The 12,978-nt window shown below is 34.7% G+C and overlaps 1 protein-coding gene across 1 annotated transcript; it reads right to left on the reverse strand.

The window, feature by feature from the left end:
- Positions 1-3: 3 nt before the first annotated feature.
- Positions 4-12,562, reverse strand: Smp_148450 (putative chitinase; the record flags this gene model as incomplete). Its single annotated transcript, XM_018795781.1, has 11 exons — positions 4-415; positions 1,187-1,264; positions 3,791-3,961; positions 6,353-6,451; positions 6,509-6,663; positions 10,529-10,680; positions 10,721-10,850; positions 10,890-11,012; positions 11,046-11,162; positions 12,123-12,223; positions 12,547-12,562. The coding sequence occupies 11 exons, from the start codon at positions 12,560-12,562 to the stop codon at positions 271-273; spliced, it is 1,287 nt and encodes a 428-aa protein (XP_018650059.1). The 3' UTR covers positions 4-270.
- Between the last annotated feature and the right edge of the window lie 416 nt (positions 12,563-12,978).

Genomic DNA, 12,978 nt, shown 5'->3' on the forward strand with positions numbered 1-12,978 from the left:
AAGTGTGGAAATATCATTTTTTGTGACTAAGAAATCAGATATTAAACGGTTTGTTATGAAGCGAGTAAAATCTAACTACATATACGATCTCGCAGAACAGGAAACAAAATGAATGGAAGTTTAGTCTAAAAAAACAGCATTATACAGTCGAAAGTATATGTTTATACATTATATAACATAAATGTGACTGTAATTCGACGTATGAAAATATATTTCCAAAAGATAAAAAATATGCACATAAATACCATGACGATATGTAAAGTTTTGGCATTAGAACAGTGAATAAAAACTATTTAGTCCTTGTCCTATCTCCCAGATAGAAACACCCGTACCTCTGGATAGTATAGTTTGCAGACGTTGAGCTATCGACATCAAGGTAGGATAGAAAGCCAAGTGGTCTTGCGACTTTTTGTCCCTACAACAAAAACAATATACGGCATTTAGCAAAAAAAATTGAAGTAGAATGAAAGACAAAAACAACGGAAACTGGCATGTGATGGAAAATACTGGGGGATAAATTTAAGTTACAATACTCTGAAATAAATTAAACGGAAAACGAACAGGTTGCAATGAAATAAACATGTTTGCAACAGAACAAGGGAAAATATTGACTAGATAGCTTCAAGTGTTACGTAAAGACATATTTTTTATTGACATTAAATAAAAGCCGAAGCACAACAATTTTCTCCTCTTAATGAACCTTATCTAGAAGGTTGAACCTTCCCAAATGTATTAAACTAAAAATCAACGAATAAGAGAATGAATACCATACCTCGAACTGTGACTTAGAATAGGAGTGACAGAAACTTTAAGCATTAAAAGAAATCCTATGAAAAAAAGGCGAACTCTGGTGAAAAAAGAAAATGAGTGTACTAAACAGTAACATTTTAAAGACCGATTCAAAGCATATATAGAAATTGAGATAGAAAAATGACAATAGCAAAAATACATTAGATAAAAAGTCATAGTCCAAGTGAAGATGACATTGACTACTGAATTTGAAGTCACAGACTCCCTTTTAAGATTATTTTACTATCATTAGGTTTTTCCACAAATAATGATGCAATGTTCAAAAAAGCTTGAAATCATAGAATATCGTAATGAAAAATTTATAGTACTTTCAGAATGACTATCCTATGGTAATTGTTTCACTGTATTTATTGAGCAAAGAGAAAAGTAGTCTTACTTGTACGAGAAGCTATGTTCAGCCCATTTTTTATCCCATTTAAAGTTCGGTTGGTAATTCTTAGCTATTTCAATAACCCTAAATAACAGAATAAAGAAAATAAAATATTAATTTGTGAAATGATTGCTTTAAACGTTAGCTACACTGAAGTCACTTGAGACAATATTTGATTGAAAATTATCTTTGCGAAGACGTTAAAGAGTTGTCAGAATGAGTTCCCCTAATTACGTCCCCAACATTATTGATCTATAACTTAACATAATCGGACAAAACGGATGTATGTATATATGAAAAGTGATTGTCAATATAAGCAGGCATCAGCTGAAGACTCACTTAATGCCAAAGACAACTAAAAACTGCTTGTCTTAAGTTTGAGACTTTATAAGTGAGTACCCACCAGCCAAAACTGAATCAAATCATTTGAATCAAAACGACATATAGATCTCGGGACGAAAACGACTTCTTAGGACCATTGGGTGGGAAGCCAACGGTCCGTATTTTCAATTTCAGTCACTTTTATGATACACCACGGTTCTTATCTAATGTCACCGTTTTGATTGTCCCTATAGATCACGCTTTCACACCAAGAATTCATTTTGGAGCTAGCCAGTAATAAGCTCATAAGTATCTATTCAATATATATATTCTTGATGTTAACCTCTAAGAGGAAAACGTTTTTGATAATTTTAAATCCCGAAAAACTGAGACACAGAAGCTTATAAAATTGACTGAGATTTATATTTGCAAACATAATAACTACATTACAATAATGTAATTTATTTACCAAGTATAGGATTATGTACTTATTTTCAAACTTCGTGGATTGGTTAAAGTTAGACATTAACATCGTTGGATGCCGGCTCAGTGGTCTATCGGTTAAGTGCTCTGGCGCGAGACTGGTAGGTCCTGGATTCGAATCTCACGAGTGCGGGATCGTGTATGTGCACTGCTAAGGAGTCCCATAATAGGACGAAACGGCCGTCCAGTGCTTCCAGGTTTTTTATGGTGGTCTAGCTTCAATTGACTCATGATTTCAACTATGAAAAATACTGAAATCTCCACAAAACCCTGTCTACTTATTTTCTATTTATATTTTTCAGGCGAGGGCTGGTGAAACTATTCAGCTGTCAAAATAAGATAAACTGACACTAAAATACGCTACCCATTGCTTGAAATACTCAGTTACTTGTATATTCGTACTTTTGTGTTTAGCACTTAGTATGCACAACCGTATTAGTGATCTTAGTTCAGTTAAACCATAGTATTAGTATACTGTTAAATATTCATGTGATGAATATTTTATTTATAAAGAGCTTGGCAGTAAATTTGAAATAGTCTGGCCAGCAAGGACCTGTAGAGCAATCCATTATTGATAACATAACTCGACTCCTAACTTCTGGATTGTGATATCTAATTTGGTTCGGGTAGTTAGGTATTGTCACCAATCCTTACGTGTGAACATGTTTGAAGCAAAGCCCAATAGCCCGTGTTTAGTTAGAATGGATTACTTTTAGTTATCATTGGAACTCATATTATAGATAGTATACATTTTTTTAGTCTAAAAGTCTAGATGATAAGTGTTAAAAAATATGCTAAACCTAGATTGAAAACATCCTAACGATAAACTTTAACCGAGCTGCTAAGAAAAGTATAATATGCTGATAATTATTTGGTTAGCTATGGTCAAATTAGTAGATAGAATAATAAATATGTATCAAACTACTGATAAGACTGAGCAGTAAATCGAGATTTGAAAGTTCTCCCTATTAACTTGACGAAAGCAAAAACAAAGATCTAAGTAGAACAACACAAATTCATTTTATTTAGCTAGGTTGTAATCAGTTACCTACAACCTAGAATGTTTTAAAACAAAAATTATACACAGTAATTAACGTACCTATGGAAGTTAACCGTGAATGTATCATTTCTCTCGGTGTGTTTTAATGGTACCTAGTATTCTTTGGACAGAATTACTAACTTCAGTATGGCTGATGTTATGTATTAGTTAACGATATTAACTATTAAGGAGGCCAATATCATCAGACTTGGACTGATGCATATGCGTGCCTGGTCCTACATTGTAGCTGACTGACCAACACTGAAGTTAATAATTCTGTCCAAAGGACACTAGGCACTATTAAAACACACCGAGATAAATGAAACATTCACAGTTCACTTCCATAAGTACGCTAACTACTGTGTATAATTTTTGCTTTGTAGGTAGCTGATAAAAACCTAGCTAAATAAAATGAATTTATATTATTCTGCTTAAATCCATGTTTACGCTCTCTTCAAAATAAATCCACAGTCGACGCACGAGACTTTAAACTACTCATAATACGTAACGGTTGGTTGGTTCAATTTATTGAGTCAGAGTGGATAGGTTAAGGATCGAATCTTTAAATTAAATAGTTAGAAGTAAAGCGCTTAGACCAACAAACCGCAGTTCCATTGATGAATATGATATGGAAAACAACAAGGTTATATATATATATTATACGCTTTGTATATGACAAACATTCCTGGATAGCAATAAAATCAATAAAAAAATTTCAACAAAATGAAGCGAAAAGGAAATGCCTCAGAGGAAAATAAAACACTTACTCATTGCCTCTAATAGGTTCACCGGTTAATTTTTTAGGTAAGTAATCCATTCCATAAAAGTTTAAACCAACCAAAATTTGTCTACGCAATTTTGCTTGGTTTAAAGAATTCTTTGGAACCAAACGATTAATGCATTCTTCTACCCAACTCAAAGGACTATTAGGCCCAGGCCTGTTATATGGTTCCAGAGAAAAGCGCAATAATAATTATATAACAAAAATATAGTCGTGTACACTAGAGTTTAAAAATTATTATTAAACGTACAACTTGCTAACAAGAAGTGAAACAAAATTATTATACACGTTATATATATATATATATATATATATATATATATATATATATATATATATATATATATATATATATCAACTGAGCGAAAAGAATAGTCAAATGGTATCAACACATCGGTTACTTTGATTAGACTGAAAAAACAGTGATGCTGCATTATAAGGACATTATATCAATGATTCATCTCATTGATTTCATTTGAAACTTCTGACTCAGATAATAGCGGATACTGGAAAGTTATTCATTTTCCAAGTAAATGATAACACAAACTATGAGATTTTTGTGTTTTTATAGAAGTTGCCCTATTGATGGCAAAATGTCAAAAACTGAAAAGACATTGCATTTGTAAAGAATCGATAGGATATACGGGCAAATGTTTACTTGAAAGAAAGAAGTAAGGACATATGTAAAAATGGAGGTTGGGTAACTCGACACTAACCAATAAAAAACAGAACTAAGCTTCAGATTACTGAAGCATGTGCCAGTGATTAACGATTGATGAATGATTGAAATGCTCGATTTTGAAGCCCAAATTACAAGCGAGATCGACGGGATAAGTTCAAGAAGACAAGCATTATTTCCGTGGGTCAGTCATAAAATTATGCTTGTGTTATGTCCCGATAAGGATAATGAATGGTAACTTTGGGATCTATTTATGAACTAATACTGTGCATATATTTTTATCGTAAAATTGCTAAGTAACTAAACTTCATATTCATGTTCCCCTTATTTTAAGCTTTATTTTGACCTATAGACTATTATTATACGATTTACAATTCTTGAGTTATCCCTAGTCTATTAATTACTGCTTCCCACATTCACAGCCACGTTTGGCTAAATCTTGTACACATGTTATGTCCTATTTTATGGTACGATGTGGTCAGTTTGATTGGTATATAAACTCAGTATGTTTGAAATATAATGATTCATACCACAGAGGCTGTTCTGGACTTAACTGGCTGGACTAGGCAGATGCAGGACCGATAAGTACTCTAGACTGCTCGTACAGGTTTCGTGTGTCACTGTTCCAATCGATAATTCGCTGCTCGCTAATTGGCGGTATTATTAGGGTATCCACTCGGCCACAAGTTATAACAGCCTGATAAATCTAGAAGTATTCACATAATTTTTCGAAAAACTGCAGTCGTTATCAGTTGAAGAGTTGCTAAACCAGATCGATATTTATTCATACTTAAGTTGTTAGAATTTATTCATATGGAGAAAGGAGAAATACATGTTCAATTTTTTTGTTTCTTTTGTGGTGATATGAATTCCTTGTCATACATGTTGGTGAGGCGACGTTCCATAAGTCAGTCAATCAGTCATAAAGTAGAACTTCGTACGTACGTACATCAGTTCGAGTTGCCATACCACATAAACACAGAGATGCAGTTGTCGATTCAAATCCCATAGTTGTAGAAGTAGTTAGAGTATAAGCAGTAATCCGAAGGATTAGGGTTTGAAGATATTTTTGAAGAAGTGTAATCCAGTGAAATATGTTTGGAACCAGAAAAAAAAGGGACATGAAGAATCCAGAAGATTAGAATTTGGGAGAACACAAAGAGTGGATGCACCTTCGCCATTGCAAACGATTTCGAGCCATGTCATTCAAGGTCTCTAACCATCGATTGCTATGACCTCGCGGATCCCAACCAGGTAGTCTACACCTACCAACATGGCTCAGTCCACTTGTCAGTGACTTCATGGATTTGTGCCACGTTTTGGTCTGGCCGCCCCTAGCTTTCTTCCAAACTACTCCTATACAATAAAACATTGCACGTCGGGGCAGTCGACGGTTGGGCATACGTAACACGTGTCCCAGCCATCTCAACTGATGAAGTTTCATTACTTCATTAATCGATTTGCCATCCTTGCCTAGTACCCGTTTCCTAGCAACTGCATTACTTACCCGGTGGTCCCAGGATATACGAGCAATGCTTTGAAGACACCTATGATCGAAAACTAGTAGCCTACGGATATCCTCTACTCTTATCGGCCATGTTGCACTGCCATAGAGTAGGACGGAACGAACTGCTGTGCAGTAAATTCATAAAACCCATAGTAATTGTACAAAAGCGATGCTTCGAAAACATTAGTGATTAGAAATACCTTTAACCTTTTTATTTTTTTCGGAATGTTAAATTTCATATGAAACCTACCAAGATTCGTTTTCCAGGAAGAAAAAAACTTCAAAATTAGGAATAACTAATTAGACTTCAACAGACTTTAGAAGATAAAAAATATACGAATTTATTGTTTGAATAAACTCACCTATGAGGTGAAGAATAGTCGTAAGTCATTAAGCTAAAATAATCAACATAATCGGCCAATAATCTAAAATCCTCTTCTTTAAATCTTCCTTCTATGCCTCTAACAATTCCAGATTAATTAGGTCAATGTATGTATTTGCAAAATAAAATGTCTTACTCATAGTAAACAGGAGGTGGGATAACGAGTACAAAAAGCTTGCCGTTTGAATGTAAATTGTCAGAAAGTCGTACTGTAAAATCTATTAGTGATTGCAATTCTACGCCGGAGAACTGTGCCCACATTTCTATGACTGCGCCATCAAAATTATATTTCTAGGGAGGAAAAATTAGGAACAGAAGAAGGGATATTCCTCAAAAACGATTCATTTAAAGAGTGAAGAGTTAAAAGGTTATTTGAAAATATGGCATTTAAGTAAAAATAGAGGTGAGGTGGATGATTAGAGATGATAGTGAATAGTTGCCATAAATTGACTAGAAAATATGAACCATGAACTGGAAAGTAAATGAAATCGTGGGTGACAACTGGTAATGGATCTGGGATTAGAAGTAAATAGTTACTCGAAGCTATCATGCTTAAAATAACTTCAAAAAAACTGCTTTTAGACTTTAAAACAAGAAATGATTACAAATCATCTCTTTAGCCTAGTATCTATGATTTGTTTTATATCAATCTGAATTCTTTTAATATCGTAATTAGATAGCAAAAAGTTAAGCTAGTTATGTTCAAAATAATAATGCAAATGCTATAAAGTTAGTAAACTGTAAACTTCTGAGTATTGAGAATTCACCAAAATTAGCTTGCTAGCTTCGATTTTCCAAGATCATCTAATTATCTCAGTGCTTTATTTATGTTCTCTGTTAAACAGAATCCACAGAAACAGAAGATTCATACAGTTGAGTTTGATAAATTGGATAAGAATTAAGCCTGAAAGTCAGGTCTTAACTTTATTAGAATGACGTACATAATCTGTATCTCCCAACGATTTATTTTCCAACAAATTTCAGGTCCTTTTTTATTTCTTCTATATTCAATATGTAAGCGTGTTATTTTATTAAATAAAAGATCTATTCTGCTGGCTAGTGATTTTGATCAGTTTAGTCGGAGTTTTAAGTGAATGATTCAGTTTCGTGAGCAGTTATCCATCAGCCATATTGTATGATTGCATCTTTGACAAGCATTATATGAACCCACTTCATCAATCCCCAAAGGTCATTTGTTATAAATCATAAAATACTTCCCCATCAAAGTGGCAATAGGAATAAAAACATTGTTGGAATGTCAGTTCCACTGGATGAGTGGAATTCATCATGCGATCAGTTGACGTAAGGAAAAACAGAAGTTACTAAAACGCTTTAAAGTGAATCAACATTTGTAGACCACTTACCATTAAGCTAAAAATCAAACGCAATTCACAAAGAATGTATTATAGATGAAAATCTTAGTTCATGAGACAGTGCAGTGGTTACGAGCAATGATAAAACAAAGTAGATGGATACTTATGAACAAAATCCCAATTCAAGTTCAGTCATAGCATCTCATTCAGAGCTTCATGAGAATTCCTCGGTTTTAGGCAGAGTCCTAGACTTCTGGTACAATCTATCCAGATGAGTCTACAACGTATTCATTAGATGATTCACCACAGGTTAATCAAAACCAGACTTTTTCAATTAGAGCACAAAATTGCTTGACGAGTTCATATTATTACCGACAAAGCCGTGTGAAAACATCTATCCTAGAGAGGTAAAAATTAAAATTGTTTTCCTCTTGAAAACCAGGCAATTACATGGTTGTGTCCCAAATTTTATGTCGATGGTGAAATTTAAAATTTCCAGGTCCAACCTTTGCATCACAATAAAAATAAAACAGCAAGCAAATCTAAGATACCGTAAAACTACGCTGCTAATATGTTTGGTATTTGGAGAACCTAAATTTAAGATTCCAGTGATCTATTGTGAATGAGTGGCAGTATTTAAGCACTAAACAAAGATTGGAAAAGTGGACAGCGTATCTATGACCTGAAAAAAACTAACCTGCTCCTGTAGATTCTGTTTTAAGCGATAATTACTATTTGCTTCGTCCAACAACAGCCGTAGTAGCTCTTCACCAACTCATTCGTATGACCGATTTTTCCAGGTCACAAGAGAGGCCAAGAAAAAGCTGCTGTATTTCAATTACCTACTTACTATAATTTAGACATCTGATACACTATGTACAAGAATGTGTCAGTTTGATTAAAAGCATGTCTGAATCCTAATCCTTATCTATTTTCCCAATGGTTGCAAACACAGACAAACAGTAACTTTAGTCATGTATTGACTAGCACTCATAAAATACAGATACATTCCTCACTCATTACCCAGTGTGCTTGTGAATTTAATTAGATATTAACAACACACGCTTTCCAAACATAACTGGTGTTTCAGCGTCTGAATATTACTAAATGAATTCAATAGCGATACAAAGAGAATTAGCCTGCTAAGAAATATACAGTTAACGGGTCATCAGATTTCAGAGTCAAAAGTTGAGAATAACCTCTACAAACTGGTAAGCCCTAGATAACCTAGATAACCACATCGACGAAGAACCTTCTGAACCCTATAGATTTGGCCAACGAACTCAACAGAGCTGACTCAATCGACGAGAAATGCATGTGACAATTTGGTGAGCCAAAAGAAAAGAACGCGCATCATACTTTCAAATGCAGTGCTAAAAATTCTCAAGTCACACAGCAAATTACATCCAGTATGGAATTACGTAATTAATAACACCTCATTCGAATTTTCAATAAACGTTATCATAATATTTTCATTGTGGAATAATCGTACCATATTTTCTTACATAAATTCAAAATGTCAGTCTTTTTCGGAGTCTATAAACTTATATTTTAATCGATCATTTGTTATTACCTTATATTAATTTCTTGCTCTCTTCTGTATCATATCACTAGATAATTCTGTAACCCTCTTAATTATTCCTGCTTCCATAGGTGCTATTTCTGGTTCAAAAGTAATAATCTTATGCTCAACTGGTGGCGCCCAAATGCCCTGGTACGGCCGAGAGTGGGGAGAGTCCGCTCTCCCTCTCCAAATGCTTTCATATGGCCACGCGAATATATAGCCTCTGCCAGGGAAGTCCTACTCACTTCCTTCTCGTGGCATTACTGTTGTTTACAAAATTGAGAGGGCGAAAAGCGAATGTCCGGCGCTCTAACCGGGTTGGTGGATGTGGAGGATCCACCTGGGGGAGTTGGAAAACCCTGATTCCAAAGCAAGGGTGCACATGGGCTGCAGTATCCTAAGGAAACAAATGGCGTATGAACCAATCGTTGGTCACCGGCTACTATGGGACTGCATCTCCTTAAGATGCTCCACTGCCTTGTGGATTAGACCTTTAGGTCAATGGCTCCGGCTGTGACCCCCTAAGAAAACCACCTGCTTCAGTTTCGGCTCCTGGGCAGTATCACAGCCCTCACACAAATCAAATGAGATTTGTGTAGCGCATATGTATCTGGTGCTTCCTTGTACCAATATTTATGTGTTTAAATAAATAATAAATAAAACAACTGGTGGCAAACATACTCCGATAATTGTTATATACATAAAGTGGACTGACCTTAACGATATATATAAAAATAGAAGAACATATCCTACTTGTCATCACCACTCTGACCAAGCGAAAAATTAACACTCAATCAAATGCATACAAATATTAGTGTTAAAAATGCCAACGGAATAACCACAGTGTGATGAAGAACAAGTAATTGATAATGTAACTGAGGTTGTCTCACAAAAAGGATAAGTTACGAGAATAATCACAAGACGAAGGGATAAATGGACATTACTATTACTCATAGTGAGCTGCTTCTGACATGCCCTACTACCCTTTACTTAATTGTAATTGTCAATAAGAAACTAGCATTTGCTATGGTCACCAAACTCGGTCATGTGCAGCACTCATTAATGATTCACAAGGCGAATACTGCATATCAATAGGTCATGGGATCACATGCTATCTAATGACATATGAATGCTGATGGGAACTTCATTCATTAACAATAACAAAAATTCTTCCGCTATTATGAAAATAAAATATTGCACACTACATTCTGACAACAGAACAAGCCAAGTATATCTTCCAGGGAAAAAAGGAATCAACCAATAATGAGCAAAAACTAACCTTTAAAATATTGATCACATTTTGAATACATTTATCTGTTTTAGAAACATCTTTGAATGTTGCGGCAAAATCTCGGTTTTCCCATGGACTGAAGGAAAATCGAGGTACTATCTTTATGCCGGGATTTACAGTGCGAATTTCACTAAGCCATGCTGAGAAAATATAATAATCTGGAAAAGGTGTCAATCAAACCAGTGTTAATTTCAGGGATCCCAGTAACTGTATATGCTTTTTTTTCACCTTGGACTTCAAACCACACAGGGGCAATAAGGTTGAATTTACCACCGAATATTTTTGCTACTTCATATCCTAATTTATTCCACTATATATCTGGATGTCAATACAGAATAATGTCACTTACAGGGGTTACATATGCTAAAACAGTTGCGTTCAAATTCTTTTGGGAAGTAGTGTATTTATTATATGATGAATGTGATTTCAGAAACAGATCAATATCAATATTTTCTGTAGGGACAGCATACGCCTGAGAGGTTTCAGTTAATGAATACATAATTACCATCTCATCATATTCCTCTGAAGCGACTGAAAATGTGATATGTAATAGTGCTATCAAAATGACTTTAATAATAAACAATATAAATCCAAGTGAGATATATGATTTTAACTTATTTCCCTGAAATGAAAAAAAAGGTAACAAGATGAAAAGATTCAAAAATGAACTGACTGTCTAAATAGACACAAATACAGTTGTATTCGAAATCTATTTGAAAGTCAAATAAAATCACTTCAGATTAGTGGACTAGGTGATTCGGGTAAATTAATGACATGACGCAAACATATTTTTTACTTTTCACACCTCATACAAACACAGGAAGGAAAACGCAAGGGGGAAAAAGCGAAAAGTGAATTGGAAGTAGGGAAGAATGCTATCTTTAAAACGGGAAAATAACAATGATTGCACCCACACTAGCTTGTGATAAGAATTGAGATATCATGAAAAACCTCTAGTTGATAAAATAACCTTCTAATCCTGTTTTTTTAGGGAAAGTGATCAAGCTATACCATGCTTTAATTTTATATCATATCGAACTGAAACATCGTGGACGACAAGCGCCGAAACTTTGATCGTTTGGATGTGATAGCTACAAAGGAGAATATGTGGTAAGTAGACTGAGAAATGTATCCTTAATTTAATATAAGCGCTTACTGGAACTCTTACTGAACATAATCTTGTGCTATCAGTCAGTCTATCCCACAAACCGTCCCTAGAATTTTTAAGCAACCTCAAGTCATACATCGTCACCCCCTTGAACTGCTAGCACGGAGAAGATACTAATACTGGAGGAAATTTAAACAAACCAGCAACGATCGATTCAATCATCCGTGTTTTGTCAATACGCTTAAGCTGTCATGTGACTCAAACAAATGGTTACTTTTACTTTAGTATCTATAATTCAAGGAATATTGTGTAGCCAACATACTGCTTTTGTTTTCTAACAGAGGCGTTCTATGGATGTAGTCACTATCTCAGAGGCAACGGAAAGCCGACTATTTTCATTATACCTAGGACCTGTGGTTCGATTACCTTCAGGACTTTATAAACAATTTTTATCTCTTGTCGCTACTAATTTACTTGTCTCGCATTAGGACACACACTGTGTTCACGAATTGTGGGTAGAAACTTGGATAATTCTTGATAGGATATGAAAAGTGCTATGAGATCGAGGGCATAGACTGCAATGAAAATAGTTTAAAGTCCATTATTGATGGTCGACAAAAAGAGCTTGGATTTGTTCTCTGAATCTCCGTTTAGGTCATATACATCACTTTTCACCAGTCACAAAGCATTTATTTGGTGTATTTTTACAAGTCAGTTCTTCCAAAACTGATATTTTGATATCGTCGACAGGATGTACATCACAGAATCTGGTAACCGAGTAAATTGTATTGAGACTTATTTTTGTGCCTACAAGTGTCAGGATTGTCACACCACCACTGATATAATAATGTCAATCATCAGTGATTTATCTAATCAGATAAATAAGTTGACCACTTACATTGAAACTCACCCATCAAAATTCAAAAAACACATTTAGCATGGATCACTTGCTTCGGAAGTCCCACTTCAGACATCAGAAAAACTAAGTACGATAGAAACTGCCTTAAAGGATCAAAACTCCCCAATCAGTTTGTGAGTTGCAAATATTGTTTTTTGCAAATAATGTAACAAAATTGTCGGTAGTCACTGAAAATGATTTCCGTAAGTCAGCAAAACTAACTTTTGCCTACGTAATGCCACCGGAACTTGCAACTATTCATACTCTCTACGGGACAGAAAGTAAGTTGGGTATTAATGATAACAGATTTTTCCACAGAGATTTACAGTAAGTCATAATCACAGCAAACACTATTGGTCAGGCGTTTTATGTTCTAGATTTCAAAGTTGTTTTTTGTCTGAGACATCTGACAGGTTAAACATTTCGCTAGTT

The sequence above is a fragment of the Schistosoma mansoni genome, chromosome 2, assembly GCF_000237925.1.
Source record: "Schistosoma mansoni strain Puerto Rico chromosome 2, complete genome".
Classification (NCBI taxonomy): domain Eukaryota; kingdom Metazoa; phylum Platyhelminthes; class Trematoda; order Strigeidida; family Schistosomatidae; genus Schistosoma; species Schistosoma mansoni.